Source organism: Macrotis lagotis, chromosome 2 (genome assembly GCF_037893015.1).
Source record: "Macrotis lagotis isolate mMagLag1 chromosome 2, bilby.v1.9.chrom.fasta, whole genome shotgun sequence".
Taxonomy (NCBI): Eukaryota; Metazoa; Chordata; class Mammalia; order Peramelemorphia; family Peramelidae; genus Macrotis; species Macrotis lagotis.
In genome coordinates, this window is record NC_133659.1 from 259,499,913 (window position 1) to 259,519,552 (window position 19,640).

At 51.0% G+C, this 19,640-nt stretch overlaps 1 protein-coding gene across 9 annotated transcripts in view; it reads left to right on the forward strand.

Moving 5' to 3' along the window:
- Positions 1-7,781: 7,781 nt before the first annotated feature.
- The window catches only part of KMT2D (lysine methyltransferase 2D), a 36,192-nt gene continuing 24,333 nt past the window's right edge, over positions 7,782-19,640 (forward strand). For 6 of the 9 annotated variants that reach the window (XM_074226011.1, XM_074226019.1, XM_074226016.1 and 3 more), the window contains exons 1-14: positions 7,783-8,975; positions 13,333-13,418; positions 13,759-13,885; positions 14,071-14,291; positions 14,420-14,529; positions 14,721-14,883; positions 14,997-15,162; positions 15,262-15,376; positions 15,469-15,635; positions 15,841-15,986; positions 16,202-16,339; positions 16,671-17,710; positions 18,008-18,121; positions 18,478-18,588. In XM_074226011.1, the coding sequence (XP_074082112.1) occupies positions 13,370-13,418; positions 13,759-13,885; positions 14,071-14,291; positions 14,420-14,529; positions 14,721-14,883; positions 14,997-15,162; positions 15,262-15,376; positions 15,469-15,635; positions 15,841-15,986; positions 16,202-16,339; positions 16,671-17,710; positions 18,008-18,121; positions 18,478-18,588 (2,667 nt within the window). In that variant the 5' untranslated portion in view covers positions 7,783-8,975; positions 13,333-13,369. Of the gene's footprint in view, positions 8,976-13,332; positions 13,419-13,758; positions 13,886-14,070; positions 14,292-14,419; positions 14,530-14,720; positions 14,884-14,996; positions 15,163-15,261; positions 15,377-15,468; positions 15,636-15,840; positions 15,987-16,201; positions 16,340-16,670; positions 17,711-18,007; positions 18,122-18,477; positions 18,589-19,640 lie in introns of all 9 variants that reach the window. The other 3 variants (XM_074226012.1, XM_074226018.1, XM_074226020.1) reach the window with 2 other exon arrangements.

Consider the following 19,640-nt stretch of genomic DNA (forward strand, 5'->3'; position numbering starts at 1 on the left):
ATCTTTTAGTAGGCTAACACTTAAACCTCATCTCTTGCAGGATTAGTATTTAGTCAATGTATATTTTACCTCATCTCCACACTGACCAAACAAGTCCGATTATAAATGTGCTGGTAAGACAGGCAGACTTCGAGCATTCCTCTTGTTAGAGGCTGTATTTAAATAGTTGTGTATCAGATGGATTCTTCACATACCACCATTAATTCTAACTAAAATTATCCCAGGACCTCTGAGGTCACCTCCAAGCTTGAGCAAGTTTATCTCAGAATAGATGTTCATTCACTAAGAACCAACACAAAAGAGGCAGCCCAAAATCTGGTCTCAGGGTTTCCTAGATATATATCATATCCTCATGGCCACATGGAAAATGGGTTGGGGCAGCAAGCTGCCTCTTTCACCAACCTTTTCTCGAAAGTAGCTCCAAGCATTCCTGATACTATTTGAAGATAGGGTTGCTCCAATTAAACATCCATTGAATCATCAGATCTTCGACCTCTGCCTTTTTTTCATTCCAAAGTTTAAACTCTTTAATCTTGAGTTACGTGATGTGAAAGGTAGCCCCCAAAGTTCCCACGAAGTGGACCAGAACCTAAAAAGTCATGACATAGGCCAACTTAAATTCTGCTACAATAGAAAAAGGTTTTCAGACTAGTAAAAACTGTTAAAGGACATTGGTTGGAAACCGCTCTTATCACAGAATCATAAAACTATGGCAAATGGTTCAGTGATAATTTGATCCAACTTTTCATTTTGCAGAAGTGAAATGGAAGGCAATGAACTGATTTTCCATGGGTCAAAGAGGACAAACTCAGGTGCTCTATTATCAAGTGTAGTAGTAGTCTTTCTGGTTGTGGAATTGTTAACTTGAACCCATCTTTTGTCTTTCTGTTTTTTCCACCCCCCCCACCCCCCAACTCTGATTCCAGATTGATCAAACTATTCAACACTGTTATTCCCATTCCAGATGGAAAAGCAGGCACTGATTTGTGCTTTTCCAGAGGCTTATAAAGTATGACTATCCCACGGCAGTCCCTTTAACTAGGCTTTCAAGTTGTAGATTTCCCCTTTCAATTCAATTCTCAAACAACATCAAGTTAACTCCTTATGGCCCTGGAAGAACCTGAAGCAGCTCAGACTTTCAGCTAAAAACTCATTTCCTGATAATTTTTTCGTAAGTACCTTCTTCCAGCATAACACAATAAGGAAAGCTAATTATTAGCACACTTTCTCGGTTCTAGTAGGGAAGGGGAAGGAAAGTTCAGTATCAGATTTCAGAAAATGGAGCTTGGACTAGGGATAAGGGACTCTGTCCCCATGGATCAAACACTGATCCTCCTCTTTTCTCCTCAAAGTCCCGAGGAATGGGGAAGTGAGGGAACTTCATTCTTCAGTTTCTCTGCACAGGCTTTTCAAGAAGGAAGGTCAAGCACCAACCTGAGCAGTCCAAATCAGCCCCGCACTCACATCCCCGCACCGCGCCCTCCTCCCCACCTTCACCTTAACAAACCCCAAGGCCTTTCCATTTCTGTGGGAAGGCGCAGGCGCGCTTCTTGAGCGCCACCCCTTCGCTCCTGCTGGGCCGCCCCGACCCTTCCCCGCAGGCTGCTGGGCCAGTAGGTGTCGGGCCTGGAGGCGGGGCCCGGGGGAGGGCGGCCGGGGCGCCCTCCCGGTCCCGCGGCTTCCACTCGCTGGGCTGTGGTCACGTGGCCGGCTCTGGCTCTGGGCGCGGCGCTTGTTTTGGTTTCTTGTTGGCTGCCTGGGCGCTGGGGCCAGGTGCTGGGTGGGCTGCTTTCCGGCGGTCCCGTTCCTTCGGAGCCGGCTGGCGCCATGCCGCTCCTCCGCCACAGGCAGGTGGGGCTCCTAGGATACCGCTCGGTAGGTGAGTCCTTGCGGCGCGCCCGGAGCCGGAGGACGCCTGGCTGCCCCCGGGAGCCTATTGCTGTTGAGGTCTGTGGGTGGGCGTCCCCGGGGCCTGATGCAGCTGTAAGCGCGGGCGAGCAGGACCAAGATGGGGACTCCCTCCTGGAGGGTGAGCGGTCTCAGGTGCGCTGGGGGATGGACTGCCCGGGAGAGCGCAGCCTCCGGAATGAGCATCCCCTGCGCGTCTAGAACGCCTCTGCCCATGCTCCACCGGCGCGGGGGAGAACCGGATGGAGGGGGGCGGGTGGGGGTGGGCTCCCACGGTACCTCCTGGATCCAGTACGCCTGATGCACAAGATACTGCTAGCTCTCCTCCCGGGGGACTTTGGGTATCAAAGCCCATCCCCCACCCCCATCCCTAGGGGTTTTGATTCAAGCCGGTCCCTTTTAGTACTGGAACTCAAATCGGGTTGTGAGGGTGGGGGGAAGAATATTTTGCACTCCCAAACCACAATTTCCCACAGGGAAAACATCTTGATTTATCAATTGTAGAAGTCTAGTTCTTCAAAGGCTACGACATCACAGTGCAGATCAGTGGATTGTGATGTTTCTCAGGGTTAGGGCTGCTTAGAGCATGTCGGTAGATTTGGTGTAGCTTCTTCTGGATCCCACTGATTTATCTGAACTCTCCCAAGCCAGTGAACCTTTAATGTTAATCTCCCACCTTTTTTTTTTTTTTTTGTTCATCGTTGGGCGGTGGGGAATTAGAGATTTGGAAAAGGACTGATGGGTTGGGGATCTCCAGACTTTGTGGCTTACACAGCCCATGTCCCCTCTCTCAATTTTTTTTTTTTTGCTCTTTAGAAAACTCTTTCCCTCCTTCTCTAAACACTCACAGATCCATCCAAATTCTTTAAAATATTTGCTGGGAGACTCAAAGTACTGTTCTGTGTATAGCAGAGTCCTTAGTCACCTACCCCTCTCCCCAGTTTACAGTAAATTCCTGACTGTTGGCATGAATAGGTTTCATCTACACTCTGTGGACACAGCAGGACAGGACCATTTGGAGAGGGAGGTACTGAGTGTGACTTCTCTCTCCCTGGGGAGGTGATGGGTTACAGTTTCTCTTATCTGTACAATTGAGAAGAATGAAACAAAATAAAGTATAATCCCCTAAAAATTACCTTGTATTTATTTTGTATATAATTGTATGTGTATAAATTTTTTTATCTCCTGCTCTGCTCTCATAAAATGCAAATTTCTTGAGAATTGAGACTGTCATTTTTATATTTCCAGAACCTAATACAGCATATGTTACAGAGTTGTCACTTAATGCTTGTTTATTGATTAAAAAGTGTTAAACCCTTTCTGGATCTTCTATTTCTCTTTTATCTGCTCCTTGAGAAACCAAAATCCTTGTTAATTTGAAATGGCTTGGATGGGAAGACCCCCAGAATGTGGGTCTACCGGCACTGAGATGGCTGAGGAGGTTTTGGATAGAGTGTCTATTCCCTTCTGTGGGTAGGGGTGATGGTCTCTTATGTTTCCTGTCAGAATGAGTATATCATCCTGCCCCATTCCTTCATCATTGAGGTCCATTGCTACCTACTGATGTACTTTGTCATCTCTCTGCTAAGGTAAGTGAGTAGAATGAAGGAGGGAGGAAGGGCAGGCTGTGGACTCCTCCCAGGCTTTCAAGTCCTCTGAGAGTCTGCATCATAAACTACATAAATGTCATGAGAAAACCCAGTGAGTGAACCATAAAAGAGGAAGCCAGAAAACTTTATCATTGGCATGGGAAAGGTGTGTTTCCCTAAGGACTGTTCTGGTAGGGAAAAGTGTTAGCCATAGGGTCCAGATCATTTCTGATGAAGGAAAAAGATACCTCAGATGTATTCAGGCTAGTTGAAAAAAGGTGCTTGAGGTTTAGAAAAATGACAATTTTTCTCATGTAGGATGCTGGGGGTACTGGGGGAATAGGAAACAAGGTAGATCTTTCTTCGTGTTTGGTAAATGAATCACATCAACTTTGTGGGTTGGAAAGAATGCTGAATTGGGAGTCAGATGTGTTATGGTTTTGACTGTGACACTGAAGAACTATGTGAATTTGGGCATGTAATTTTAACCTTTGAGGCTCAGTTTTTACATTTGTATGGATTGAATTAATGGAAGCATAGTGAATTTGGAATCCAAGTACCTGAGTCAGAATCCAAACCTGTCACTTACTAGTTGTAAGACTGTGGGCAAACCCCTTAATAGTTCTGTGCCTCAGTTTCTGTTTCTATACAATGAGTAGATCTCTTATCATATCACCTCTAAGATACTTTTTGATTCTGAAAGGCTTTAATTTCATACTTTAGACTTTAGTTTTGGATTTTGTTTTTCTCCTTCCTCAATTTAGGAATTGTGGCTGCAGATGTAAATCAGGAGAAGCTAAGTAGACCTTACAGAAAATTTCGGAATAAATGCCACTCTTGATTCTATGCCCTAAATCTGCTTATAGGGAACAGATAATTGAAGGCAAGAAGCTAGTAGAGTACCAGGAGTCCTCTTAGAATCATCAGGTGGAGAACCAGGGACAGAATTTGTGACTAAGAAGTGTGGGATTGCACTGGAATTATCATAGGGAACAAGATAGGGCATATCTGTAGTTGGGGGGGGGGTATATTGTCCTATGTTATTTTATCCTTTGCATCCCTGCCCCATTCAGGTGGCTCTTAGTATCAAAACAAAAATCATTGAAGAGATTGTCTAAGTGACAAACTCTTAGAGGCAGGAATGTGACTACTATTGCATGTGAACCACAAAGCAGTGATAGCTAATTTCCTTGATACTTGTGGTAAATGGCAGGTTACTAGGAGTGCTGGGCTAGGACTTTCTAGCCCAGGGCTCTACAGGTGCCACAAATTCCTTCAGATGCATGTTTCTGTATTTTCCTGGAGCCTCTGGGACTGACTACAAAGGGCCAAGAAGACAAGTGGGCACTAGTTCCTGGTCCTTTACTTCTAACAAAGGAACTCTGTTGCAGCTATTGGAATTTGTTCCTTTTCTGCCTCCTGGATTTCTGTTCAGATGTCATTTAGGACTAAGGCAAGGGCCAGAATTGGTTTCTTTGGGGGATCTATTGAAAGGAATGAATATGGATAGAGTGGGAAAAGTTAGGAGCATCTGCAGTGGGGTAAGCTCCTCTACTGTCTAGTTTCTATATGAAAATAAAACCCTCAGTGTCCGGGAAAAGGGTTACATATCTTTCCAATAGGGTCTGTGAGCTTTTTCTGTAGACATAAGCATGGGCCTTCTCTGGGAGTACTGGTTCTCTGATTTCAGTGCTTCACTTTTGTTTTTCAGCTCACATCCATATTCTAGACCACAATGATATCCCATCCTTTATTTCGGGCAGACAGACTCAGGGAGATATAGGATAGATAAGGCAACTTCTCTGAGTCTGTCTGCCCAATATGTAAAAGTTGTATGACAATACCGGTCAGATCCACCTTACAGGATTGTTGTGAGGAATGTACTGTATAAATAAGTTATTATTTTCTCTTTTTTTTGCTCTCACTGAACTCTGTGTGTGGGCTGAGCCAGTTACTTGGGTTTAAGGCCTTTCTTCCTCAGCTCAGTGGTGGGTTGGGTGGAATGAGCATGCTATGATTTTTTTCAGGCTAAATCCCCAGGTTCCTTTTCACTACTGAAACACTGCCCTCTAGTGAGCAACACTATCAGTACTTATCACATGAGCTTTCATCTGGTTATGAGTTGTTTGTTGTAGAACTTGTCAGGGAATTGGGCGTGTGTGTGTGTGTGTGTGTGTGTGTGTGTGTGTGTGTGTGTGTGTTTAAGTGAGTTGGGGGTGTGGGGAGAGGAAGGGAGGGGAAAACTGCAACTAGGGCTTGAAGTTGAGGGCAGAGTGAAGATAAGAAAGGAAATTGTGGAGACAGATCTGAGGTAATGAGATCTGAGGTAGAGAGATTTTTTCCCACTCCTGGAGAAGAGACTCCTAAACATCATGGATACTACTACCCCCACTAAACTATTTTCCCCTTAAATCTTCGTTGGAGTCCCGCAGATACTGTTTTTTTCAAATGCTAAATGCTGTTGTCCTGATTCCCTGAGTTATAAGTCCATGCAATTAATTTTCAGTTTTTTAGATACAAAATTGACTTACATGTACACATCCTTCTCTACCCCAAAAGATTATTAATACTTCTTTAAGAAAAGTCTTACATTTGTCAGGTATATATGTTAATTGTGCAACTAAGGCAGGAGTACCCCTTGATAGACTGAGGAACTAGGCTGTGAAGATGGCATTGTTCCTTCTCCAGAAACTCACAGTCCTGCTACCTGACTTGACTGTATATTCTTATATCCTTTATTTCCAGTTGGAGCTCCCTGATAAATAGCCAACCAGAAAATTTGCATTGACACTTCAGTTCTCTTTTAGGACTGTCTAGCTTCTCATCAAAGGGTCAGACTCCTTGAAAGGTACACAGAAATCTAGGATCCAATTCAATTTCTACATTTCCTAGTTAAGGGACAATATTTGATTCTTAGGTTGTTTTGGCTTTAGGGTCTAGAGAATTAACCTGTAACAGGAGTTGGGAAGAGGGGGGGTAGTGCTATTGAGCTGCCTCTTTTCTCATTCTACACCCAGGCCCTCTACTCCACAGTCATAGGAACCTCAGTAGCCTAAACTTCCATTTCTGGGAAGGCCTGGGATGAAAAGGTAACCACTTCCTTTTAGCTGAGACCTGACCCACCTGGAGTATTTGCTCTGTATGTGTGTTTTGTGTGTGTGTGTGTGTGTGTGTGTGTGTATTTTTTGAGGGGCCTAGATTAGCAAACACTAGAAATCCCTAAAAATTCTCTAACTATGGAGCAGCTTCAGTGAATTTGAGGACTATTTCCTGGAAGAATGTTGTCTTTCTTCCTGGGCTTTGGAGCCATTCGTTCTATCATTCCATTAACTCCTCACTTCCCTGAGATTGGGATGTCTGTTTAGAGTACTAGGGAAGCCTTTTCCTGAAAAAAGGCATCTTTTGCTTTGTGGGCATGGTTCAGTAGGTAAAGAGAGAACCCGAAGCTGGGAGAGGATGCTGAAAATGCCCTCACTTCATGCCGACTTCCATATGTAACCGGCCCTTGGTAACTTTTGAATCAGAACTTGGGAGGCCCCTCTCCTCTCCCTATGTGTGCCTTTGGGAAGGCCCAGAACCAGGACTGAGCCCGAGGAAGCTCCACTGCTCTCGTAAACGAGAACGCCTTCCTCGATTCTGCCCAGGTGTGCCAGGAACGTGTTTCTGGGGGCTTTTCTCTCATTTGTCCTGGGCCGGGACGGAGCCAGGCTGCCGGGCAGCAGCCCTTTTTGCCTTTGCTGCCTTCCTGCTGGGGGAGGGCATGAGGGGCACGCGGCTCTCTCGCTCCTCCCAGGCTCGCTCTCCCTCCTCGGAGGCGCTGGCACTTCTGCCCCGGTCTCGGGCCGGGACCGGGACGGAGAGAAAGCCCTTCCCGGGAAAGCTGGGAGCCTAGTCCTCACTTTCTCCGTTTGGGGACTCCAGTTCCCAGGATGCAGAGCAGCGGCCAATCCCCAGGCTCCTCTCCTCTTCTTCCATCCCCCTCCTTAAGCAAGAATGCCCCAGGACCGGGTGGGGGTGGGGGGCGGCAGAGTTTCGGGTCCCGGCGGTCCGAGGAGGCCGAGCTGAGAGCAGAGGCCTGCGGGCCCCGGGCGCCGGCGGGAGCTCGGGCCGCGCTGGAAGAAGGCGGGGAAGGACGGGGGCCGGCGGGGGGGGGGGGGGGAACTTCATTCCCACGTGTCTGCGCATCGCTCGGCCCGGCGCCGTCGGGGTTAACCTCGGGCGGAGGGATCCCTCGGCGTGTGCGCAGAACTGCAGAGTCACAGCCTTTCCCCGAAAGGACCGTGTCCCTCCGCCGCTCAGGTCCAACACAAAATAGGGCCTCGTCCTCTCCTTTCTCTCCTCCTCGCGCCGGGTCCTCCGGCGCCCGGCCCCGCACGGTCCCCCCGCAGGAGGCTGCCCGACTCTCGGCTCCCGTCGTCGACATCTCGGGCCCGGGAGCAGCCCGGTTCGCAGGATCCACCCTCCCGGCCGCGCAGGAGGCGGAGGGGGGGGGAGGCGGAGCCGTGTCTCCGCTGCACTACTTTCCTCTCCGGTTGCAAATGGCTGCCTCGGTCCCCACTTTCCGCTCAGTTTCCTGACCCCCGGCGCCGGGAGCCGGGGCTGGGCCATGAACCTCTAGATCCCCGGCGGCCGTTCCCCGCGCGCGGCAGCGGAGTGCAAGCCGGTCCGATCCGGCCGGATCGGAGCCGGGGCGGCTCTCGGGGCCAGTGGGGAAGGGAGGCGAGAGCTGGGCCCGGAGCGGCCGGAGAGGAGCGGGCAGAGGGTGCCGACCGCCCGCTCCTTCCTAGCCCAGCCCTCCCTTCCCCGGGAGGAGGCGGCGGCGCGGGGCCCGGCGGCGCGGAGGCAGCGAGAGGCTGGGGCGGCGGCGGCGGGCCCGGGCGTCCGTGTCAGTCCCGCTCCCGAGGCCCGGCCGGCTCCGCTTCCATGTAGCTGAGCCAGCGCGGCCTCAGGGGGCCCGAGGCGGGGAGAGCCTCGACGTTCCATCCCGACTCTCGGCGTTCCGGCCGGGGAAGAGGCCCCGCGTTCCACCGGGGCCGGCCAGGAGGGGCCTCCGGCGTTCCATCGGGAGCATCTCGGCCTTCGGCCGGGGCCCGGGCGCCGGGCTTCGGCGCCGGGTGGGGGGGCGCCCGGCGGGCCCGGCCCTGGGCGGCGGACCGGCCGCCGGGCTGTGAAGACTGGTGGCCCAGGATCAAAGCCGCCGGTGCGCCCTTTGTGTCGGCCCCGGGCTCGGCTCGGGAAGCCCGAGCCCCGGGACCCAGGGCGGCGGGCCGGCTCCCCGCCTCGGCGTTTTTCGGCCACTTGACGTTTTTTTTTCCGAAGTGGGGGGGCCCGCTCCGACCTGGATTTACCGTTCTCGGCCCCTCTTTGGCCCCCCCGTGTGGGGGGCGGTTGCGATCGCCCTGGCGGGTGGAGGTCGGGGAGCGGCCGGAGCTGGAGCCATGTTCTCGGGTGAAGATTTCTGGATCGCCCTGTGAAGAGGTGAGTGCCGCCGGCGCCGCCAGCCCGGGCCCGCGCCTGCGGGGAGCCGGCCCGGGAGAGGGCTTCCCCGGGCAGTGCCCGCCCGGGGGCCGGGGCCCCGAGTGCGGCTTGCCTTGTGCCCGGGGCCGGGGAGCCCGGCGGTGTGCTTATTTGTGAGTGCTGGGGGGGGGGGCGGGCGGCGGGGCCCGGCCCGAGTCGCCCCGGCAGCCCGCACACGCCCCTGGGCCGCTTCCTCTCCCGCCTGGCCGGGGAGAACCCCACCGCCGGCTCGGACCCTCACCCCCACCCCCCCACACTTTGAACCCGCGCCATAGAGCGGGGGACCCTCCCGCCTTCACCTCCATTCCCCCTTCCTGTGCGTGCAATAGGAGGAGTTCCTGTAGCCGGACTTGTGCGGTGGAGGGGGTGGCCGGGTCGCGAAGGGGAGCAGGGATGGCCCCGATGCATTTACCAAAGGGAAAAAAAAAATGACCCCTGCCCGGGAAAGCGGAGTGACCACCCCGAGGCCTAACGCAGTCGCAGCCCCGCTGCCTTCCCTCTCGGGGATGGACATAATCTCCAGAGGATTATAGTGGAGGCTGGAGAGATTTGTTTCCTGCGAATGTGGGCCGGAAAAAATGGCTTTTGTTTGTGGCTTTCTCGGCGGCTGGCCCGGAGGGTCTGCTGCCCATGAGCCCCTGGCTATTCCCGCCTGCCCTTTTTTTGGCCCCTCCCATGCCTCTCCAATCCTTTCCCAACTGGGGACTTAACCTGGTCCTCTCTGATTTGCCCTGCTTGGGCAAATGGGGTGGCCTTGCCTTCCTCAGAGGGGAAGTGGCCTGGCGATCGATGCTGACTCCGCTGGAGGGCCTGCCACCGGGGTTCTGGACCTCGCTGTAGCGTTTTCCTCACTTCTCCTGTCTTTGTACTGGGACAGGTGCCTTTCTTTTCAGTCCCCCCACCTGTCACTGTCCAGAAGGGATTTGAGTGGAGTCTCTACTCCCCATCCCCCCCTTTCCCCACCCCCACCTCAGATTTTCCTAGGCCCAGCCTAGAAACTAGGGAAGTATGTATGGGCACTGTCCTTGAAAAAAATTTCTTGGTATTAACCCTATAGTGAGAGATGGCATTGGTAGGGGTGTAAAATGAGGTAGCAACTGTGCTTCTTGTTTCCATCTCTTCTTTGGCAGCCTCAGCCCAGTTCATTGATAGAGTCCCCTAGTCTCTAAACCCTCACTCTTCCCCCTCCCCTCCCCAGTAATATTCCAGTTAGGTGTGGCTGACCCCAGAGTAGGCCAGGAACAACCCTAGGATTCCATATGAATCTCTGGGGTCCTTTCTGGGGGGGCTGTCCCTAAAGTAAGGGTGAAGAGAGGTGTGGTCCGATCTTTAGGCTGGGAACAAGGAAGTCCTGAGTCCCTCAGCAGAACTAGCTGTTCACTAAAAGACTTGGTTAGGCCCTTCAACTCCCTAGGCCCATTTCCCACTTTTCTGATAAAATAAGGCTTTAGTACTTGGCATGGGTTGGAGGTACGAGTAGGGGCAGAATAGGAAAATAGAGCTGAAATAAAACTAGTCTCTTTTCCTTTATTCCTTAGGACATTTTGTTTGAGAAAGTAAGCAAGATCACCCAGTCTTTCTGTTTATTTTCTGGGGTTCTCCTAGGTATCCTCTATAATACTCCCTCTCCTAAATCCTGCCAGATAATATTTTTACAGTAATCTGGGAGATCTTTCTCCTGTTGGGGGGGGGGGTCTGAAAAGGGGTCTTGATTGCTGACAGGCAAAGGAGAGGATCGGGGTGAGAAACCCAGTCTTTGGTGTTTCAAATTAGGGAGCTTCCAGAGAGTGGGTTTTAGAAACTCAAGGGCTGCCCATGAATATATATACATCATATATACACACACACCCAGAGCTGAACAAGAGAAGATATGCAGAGAAGATGTGTGGTGCTAGCCTGGACCGGGCATTTCTGTCTAATCTTTGCAGAGTAGAGATGAGGATAGGGGCTGAAGATTCTGAGGTTTTTTTAGGGGACATAACTTCTTAAGGATATTAGCTTAGGGAATTGCAGATATCACTTACCAGGTCTCAGTGGCCATTTCTTCCCTGATAGTGCCAGCTATTCAGTTTGAGAGGGCTGTACTTGGAGGAGGACAGAGGAATTTATCCCCCACTGCATTATCACTGTTTCCCCCCACCCCCCTTGCTGTTGTGATTCTTTTGGCCTCGACTTGGGGTGAGAGTCAGTAGAGTAGGCATTGGGAGGACAGGAGGTAGAAGAATGTTGTTGCCTTCTGTTTAGGAAAATTTTGAGCGTCTCTCAAACTTTCTAGATATGATTAGGATTTGGATGATCAAATGGGAATAAGGGATCAGGGATGCTCTATTCTTTCTGGAACAGTTTCAGTTTTTACAACTTCTCTTTCCAAAGGTATCCTTTGAATGTTTTCTATGTAGCTGATAGGTAGATAGGATGATTAAGTGACAATTTTGTCTTGGTCTTTTTTGAGTTGAATTGACAAGTTGAAGAAGAGAGAAGCTATGTGGTTGAAGATCATGGGTATCAGTTGGGTGTCCTTTCCTAAAAACTGCTTTCTGGAAGGGTTTAGGATGTGGAATGATACACTGTTTGGAGGATAGAGATTGAGAGGATCTTCTTTTCCTTCTGAGAAATGTCCCAGAAGTGAGATTCAGGCTTCTGGAGTCATGGGCCTAGGGAAAGTAGTACTGAGGTCTTCAGATTATTTTCTGATCCTGAGAATTATTGGAGGAATTCTGTTATTTCCTTTGTTCCAGCATCACTTGAAAAGATGCGGATGCATTTTAATTTTTTGGGGGGGGGGTGCCGCCCTGAGACTGACATAACCCCCTTCCTTCTGTTCAGGGGTATGGGAAGGTTGAGGTATGTGGAAAGTTGAGGCATGGCTGAGCAGGTTTAGAGCTACTATAAAAGTGAGAACTTCATCCTTTTGGAACAGTTTTCAAATTTTTGACCAGGCTGACTATTCACCCAATCCCCAAATCTAAGCACTAAGAATTATAAACATCTGCTCCTTTCCATGTTTCTCCCCTTCCCTAATCTCCTTTCACCTTTATCCTATATATATATAGGGCAGACTCTATTTGAGGACCAGGAGCAAAGCCTATAGTATATAAACTGCCTACACCCTTATACAGTGCTTTCTAGTGGGCAGAGTGCTTAGGAAGAATAGGACAGATCCCTTTCCCGATTTCTTTTTCCCATTTAGAGGGGCAATGTATTTCTGTTTTAAGATTGTCCAGGCTCTGAAACAATCAGGTCTGTGTTGAAGAGTGTCACCTTTATTCATCTTTCTCCACCCCCTGCCTCTCCCCCACTGAGTATGTGGAAACCCCACTTAGCTGAAGGGGAAGGAAACTACTCAGTTTTCTGCTTTAGAACTTCTGTTGGGGCAGTGAGTTTCCTAGGACCACAACTCCCAGCATGCCTGGCGGTAGACCTGGTTACACATGCTCAGTAGTTCCCAGGGCCCTTTTCTGTTGCTTCTGGGGGCATCTTAAGAAGGAAGGGCTGTTGTTGTTGCTAGGGGCAACAGCCTGGGGACTCCAGGCTAGGTGAGACCCCTGGTGGGGCAAGGGGGAGGGGACTGTTGCTGATTCACTAGGATGGGAGGGGAGGTGGGGGCAGGAATTAGGGCCAACTTCTCTGGCAGGGAGCCAGTGGGGGGCTGGAGGTGGGGAACTCCCTACAGAATGAAGCCCCAGTTTAAAACTTGGGCATCTGTTGTGGGACCAGTCCCTGACTGGGCAGTGGCATTGATGAATTCCTCCTATCTCCTTTTCCTTGTCAGGGAAGGCCCCAGACTCTGCCTTGGTGAAGCCCAGTTTGGGCTATGTGTCCCCAGAGAAGAGGTGGATGGGTGCTTGCCCCCTTCCAATGCACTTTCCTCTCTGAGAAGCTGTGTGTTTGTGAGGGTTTAGGGGGGGTAGGAGGGAGACAGTGTGGGTTCAGAGAGGTAGGAGGTAGAGCCTGGCACTTCTGAGCTTTTGGATAGTGGCTGAAATGAAGCTCCTCTACGTGTTCAAGTTGGTTCTGTTTGATGGTGTTGAGCAGGGTACAGAAAGCTTTGCCAAAAATTGAGGGGAGGGGAGGGCAAAGCACATTTGGTGTTTGATGTGCTTCTGATTAGAGCCCTCCTGACCCAAGCACCCTGTTGTGGGCTGGTCTCAAGGGACAGAGGGAATGGAGGCCTGCAATCGCAGGAGAGAATAGACTTCCTTGCCCTGGTTAAGTCCTTGCAGTGTCTAGATACTCAGCTGTCCCTCCTGTAATACTCTGAAAGGAGTGCTAGTGTGCCAAAGGGTGGCATCTTGGGCATTTATATTTGTGCTGCCAGGTCTCCCCGGGAGGGCACTGCCCAGTCGGAGAGAGGAATGGACGACCCGAAGCCCTCTGGTGAAGATAAAGATTCCGAGCCGGCAGGTGAGCATGGGAGGTTTAAGGTAGGGGAGTGTTATCTTGAAAACTTATTCCTGGCACAGGAACTCAAGAGTCCTACTTGGTGATAGTGAGCAGTAGCCACCTGAGGGATCTAAGGCTTACAAGTCTATATCTTTTGGGACAGACCTTGGGGTAGCATCATATTACTTCTTGTTTCTAGGGCTCTGGCCACCCTTCCTAGGCCTTTCTCTTCTTAGTACTAAGGTCTTTCTTGATGTAAGGAAAGAATGGAGGATCTCTCCGTGATTTTGCGGGCTCAGGGGAACAACCGGTTTGGGCAGAATGTTAGACAGTACCTAATATCCATCCTCTGTCCTTCTAGCTGATGGACCTGAAACCTCTGAAGAGTCAGGCCCCACTGAGCCAGACCCCCCCAATCCACCTTTGGGGGATGCCTCTGTCCACAGCCCAGGCAGCCCCAAGCCCCAGGATCCTCCCCAGGACTACAGGTAACTGACCTATAGGAAATAAGAGATTGATAGCAAAGGACTCTAATTTAGATTTTTTTTTTTCCCTTATCTGCAAAAAGGATTTTTGGAGTCCATGGGTTTGGGAAGGGACTAGAAGATGGGAGTATTTTTTTGAGGATTGACAGGAGAGCTTCAAATGGGTATTAATGCTTGTGTGCCTACAGCCAGGGCCCACTCCGGTGCTGTGCCTTCTGTAACTGTGGGGAATGGAGTCTCCATGGGCAGCGGGAGTTGCGGTGCTTTGAACTTCCACCAGACTGGCCCCAGGGCCCAGCAATGCCACCTGGGGGACCTGGACCTGGAGAGGCAGCACCCCCCACTGATGATCTCTCCCAGATTGGCTTCCCTGAGGGCTTGACACCTGCCCATCTGGGAAAGCCTGGTGGTAAGAATGGGAGAAAGTTTTTTTTGGGGGGGGGTAGGTTGACGGGAAAGGAGAAATTTGAGGAAAGTTGGGAGTTAAGTTTGGTGAGATAAGAATTCTGGTTGCTTATCCTCTACTCTCCCATCTAGGATCCTGCTGGGCGCACCACTGGTGTGCAGCATGGTCAGTGGGAGTACAGGGCCAGGATGGACTGGAGCTGCATGGAGTAGAAAAGGCCATCTTCTCAGGGATCTCTCAGGTAGGGCAAGGGGGAGAAGACAGTAGAGGGTGGGGTTGATGGACACGGTGTGCTTGGCTTCCTGTTTTCTGACCCTCGAGCTGGTAGAGCTAACACACTTGGTGAGGTCGGTTGGAAATGGGTCAGTATCAACCCAGAGGGGAGTGTTGGTTTGGCCTCCTGATTCAGAGGTAGTGTCTCTCCCTTGGCAGCGCTGTTCCCATTGCTCCAGGCTGGGAGCCTCCATCCCCTGCCGGTCGCCTGGATGCCCACGGTTCTACCACTTCCCTTGTGCTGCTGCCAGTGGTTCCTTCCAGTCTATGAAGACTTTGCAACTGTTGTGTGTGGAGCATGGCGAGGAGGCTGAACATCTGGGTGAGCTTCTGAGCAGAGCAGACATTTGGGACCCAGGGACTTTTAGTTACTTGAACAGTTACTTTGACTTTTTTAACTTTTGACTTTGCCCCTTTACTTTTCATCCCCTCTAGAGGATGCCCATTGTGTGGTATGTGATGGGCTGGGCGAGCTTCAAGACCTGCTCTTCTGTACCAGCTGTGGGCAGCACTATCATGGGGCCTGTTTGGATACTGCCCTGACCGCACGAAAGCGTGCTGGTTGGCAGTGCCCAGATTGCAAAGTGTGCCAAACCTGCAGGTGGGTATGGATTAGGATGAAACTGGGAACTGGGGAAGAGGGCAGCTAAAACTGGAAAGAGAACTGGGAGGCTCCTGTGTTGTACCCTCTGTCTTACAGGCAGCCTGGAGAGGATTCCATGATGCTAGTCTGTGAGGCGTGTGACAAGGGCTACCACACCTTTTGCCTGAAACCAGCCATCCAGAGCCTGCCCCCCGACTCATGGAAGTGCAAGGTGAGTGTCCCTGAGGTTCTTCTTTTTGGCCTTGATCCCTCTCACCTCTCCTGACCGACATGATGCCCACTCTGTCTCTGTCTACCCCCCAGACATGCCGGGTGTGCCGAGCCTGTGGGGCGTGCCCAGCAGAGTTGGATCCTAACTGCCAGTGGTATGAGAATTACTCACTGTGTGAGCGGTGCCAGGGGCAGCCGAACACCCAGGGCAGGAGGATGGGCAGCCCTGATACCGAGCAGAATCCCCCTGCCTGTAACAAGTAAGTGGGAAGAGAGGGTCTTTGGCGAGTCGGGGCTGGGGGTGCTATTACTGACAAGAGTCTTCCCAGATACAGGGGAGTTTGGTGCCCTCATGACCATGTACCATGCTCAAAAAAGCATTGAGGCCCACATAGCATTGGCAACTGGGCAAGGGAAGAGGCCCTATGGAAGGCTATAGCACCAGCTTCTCTATTGCTTCTGCAGATATTCACCATCAGAGCCTGGTGTTGCCCCCATGGGTACACCTGATGATCTTGATACGGCATGCCAGGAACAGCTGGAGGGGGAGGGGGAAGCCTGCACAAAGTCTGAGGAACCAGGGCCTCTGCAGCATGAAGCCAAACCACTAGGTGAGAGGGGTCCACCAGAAAGCTTCACTAGCACAGCTGGCGGCTAGTCAAGTGTTAACAACCGACAACCGCTCTGAGATTTTTGGGACACCCATTAGACTCCACTCCCCTATGGCATGGACTGGGGGTTGGGTTGCTTTCCCTATCTTGTTCTTCCTGTGGAGTGTATCTGAAGCTATAGCTAGGTTTAGGAATTTGACCTCCTATATTTGCAGGGCAAGCAGGGACCCAAGTTGAGTCCCCACCTGAGGTCCTGTCCCCTCCTGAGGTCACCCCCCTTGATGAGGAAATGCCACTGGAGCCCCTGTTCCTAACGGAGGAGCCACTCTTGTCACCTCAGCTACCACCAACAGGTGAGGGAGTGGAATCTTTTTTCATGGATACAGTCTCTTCCCTAGAGACATTTTGGTAATAGGGAGTATAGGATGGAGAGTAAGAAACCTGGCTTGAAATTCTGCCTTTTGACCATCACTAGCTCCGGGACCACTGACATACCACTGGATTTCTCTTTGCCCGAGTTTCATTATCTGTCAAAAAGAGGACAATAATACTTTACTAGCTACTTTACAGACTTGTCAAGAAAAATGGCTTGCAAAACTCAAAGCACAGTGTGAACTCTTCTCATTCTTGTCCCTAGGGATCCTGTACCTCTAAAATTTTGCTGCTTTTCTTTTTCCTCTCCAGATCCTCCCCCTCCTCCACTCTCTCCTGCCACTGCTGTAGCCCCACCATCCTTGTCTCCCTTGGGGGAGCAAGAGGAGCTCCCTGATGCCAAAGGGGACAGTGAGCCAGGAACCCCTCCAGACGTCCCTATCCTTGACACGCCCATCAGCCCCCCACCAGAAGCCAGCTGCTTTGAACCAGAACCCATTGCTCCTATAGACTTGACCCCTTCTCCGGCCTCCCCAGAAGAACTGGGAGAACTGAATTCTCCCATCCCTCTTGACCCCCCTCCTCCACAGTGCTCCCCTTTGCCATTAGCCCCTTCTCCCCTGGGCTTCATGGAGAAGGCTCCAGAAGTCCTAGATGAGTCTGAGTCACAGGAGATGGAGACAGAGCCCGAGTGCCCAGCTCTGGAACCTAGTGGGATCAGTCCCCCAGCCTGTCCCACTGGAGACCTCTCCTGTCCTGCCCCCAGCCCTGCCCCAGCTCTGGATGTCTTTTCCAGTCTGGGTGAGGACACAGTCTGTCTCGATGAGACGGAGGTGACTGGTCCAGAGCCAGAGACTGGACAGACCTCTGGCAGTTCAGGTAGCGATCCTAAAGGTTCCCCTTTGCTCCTTGACCCTGAGGAGCTGGCCCCTGTGACCCCTATGGAGGTCTATGGTTCTGATGGCAAACAGGCTGGTCAGAGTTCACCTTGTGAAGAGCCTGAGGAGCCAGTTGCCCCACCAGTGCATACCCCTCCCACCCTCATCAAGTCTGACATCGTCAATGAGATTTCCAACCTGAGCCAAGGTGATGCCAGTGCCAGCTTCCCAGGCTCTGAGCCTCTGCTGGGCTCCCCAGATCCTGAGGGGGGTGGCTCACTCTCCATGGAGCTAGGTGTGTCCACTGATGTCAGTCCTGCACGGGATGAGGGTTCCCTTCGGCTCTGTACCGATTCACTGCCTGAGACTGACGACTCCTTACTTTGTGATTCTGGAGCAACTGGAGCTGGTGGCAAGGCTGAGGGTGACAAGGGGAGACGACGGAGCTCCCCTGCCCGCTCCCGTATCAAACAGGTGAGAAAAGTGAGATCATGGCTTCTGCCTTCCTCCTGAAGGCTCGCATCTATAGCTTAGTTCTGCTCTTGGGGTGAAATTAGCCTCTCAGGAGATGTCAAACTTGGGAAAGGTTTGAGGGAAAACTTGGTGCAACCCTTCCCAAGGTGGGGTTTTTGTAATTGAGTCTTCTTTTTCCCCTGGTTAGAAACCTAGCAGTCCCTGTTGCCCTCTCTCTTCCCACTCACAGCAGTTCCCTATTGACCTTTCTCTGACAAGCCCTGAACTACCATGTTGCCCATTCCTTCTCTTGCCCAGGGCCGTAGCAGTAGCTTCCCAGGAAGACGTCGACCTCGGGGGGGTGCCCATGGAGGAAGGGGGAGAGGACGTGCCCGGCTGAAGTCAACCACTTCCTCTGTGGAGACTCTGGTAGTAAGGAGCGGTCTCATTCTGGCCGCCACCCTGACTTTACTCATCCCTAGATTCCATACCTTCCACCAGTCATTTCCTTTCCCCAGACTTAGAGTCTACAAGTCTACCTATCTTCTGTCAGTTCCATCCTTCTTTTCCCTTTAGGCCACTTGGTTTTTAAGGGAATCAATCCCACTGGCCTCTGAACAAAATCTTTTGTTGTTCAAGGCAGGGAGACAGAGCCCCTTTGGTCCCAGTTTCTGGCCTGTCCCTTCTACAGTGGCCCAAACTTCACTCCCAGTCACCCCAGGGAAGAGCAAGATTGGTTGAGGTGTGGCTAGTATGGCTCACTGACTTTGCTTCCCTTGGCCTCTCAGGTTGCGGACATTGATAGCTCTCCCAGCAAGGAGGAGGAGGAAGAAGATGATGACACCATGCAGAATACTGTGGTTCTCTTCTCCAACACTGACAAATTTGTCCTAATGCAGGTATTGGACTTTGTCATCAGTGGTTTATGGTATTGTAGAGACATTTGGAAAGTGGGAGGGAAGGATGTTAAAGGAAGACCCAGGGCCTGCCCTAGGGAGACATTCTAGACCGGGGCAGGGGGTGGGGGAAAGAGAAGATGGGCAACTTGAGGCATAGTCTCAGTTGTTACATTTGAACCTTGAATGGTGGTAAAGAAATGACCATTTTGGGAAACATTCCATTTTCCCACATGATCTTCTGTGTGAGACTCCCTGCTGTCTGATAGCAGGTTCTAAGTATTCCAGCCACTTAAATACATGGAGAAGGTGAGCTGGGGAGAAGGGAGTCCCATTGGGTAGTAAAAAGGGAAGGGGGATCAGGGATTAGCAGGAGGAAAGGGGAAGAAGTTAGATTGAGTGGATGGTAGAGGAAAATTAGAGAGGAGTCTGTGATGAAATATGATTTCTAGTAAATGAGAACAGATCCCTGAAAATCCACATCAATGATTGAATGTTGTAACTGGAGGGAAAGTCCCAAAGGTAGGTAAGGTGAATCTGAGGTCTTCTTTTCGAAGATGAAGAAACAGGTTTTTGAACCATTACTCTGCTTCTGGGTGATCTTTGGCACTTCCTTTTTCTGGGCTTCAGTTTCGTCTGACCTGAGGGAGTTAACACCAAAGGAGGACAAGTTATTACTGTTTTGGTGAACCAGAGACCCCTTTTCAGAATCATACTTTTAAATGTATAAAATCAGGATTGCATAGGATTGCAAAAGAAACAAGTCATGCAGAAATAGCTCAGTGTTAAAAAAAAAATCAAGTTCATGGATCCCATATTAAGAACCCCTGACCTACATCAGGGCTGTCCAACCTTTTAAAGGTTTTTATTGAAACAATAGACAATATATTTTGATTGGCCTTTTTAGTGAGAGCTCTGTCGTTGCTTGGCTTCCTTTACTTAAAGCATTTAGTAAACCCACGGGGCCACATAAAATCGACCTGCATACCCTGACCTAGATGGTCTCTGAAGTTCCTTAGATCCCAATAAGATGCAAAGGTCAAGTGATTTGTCTA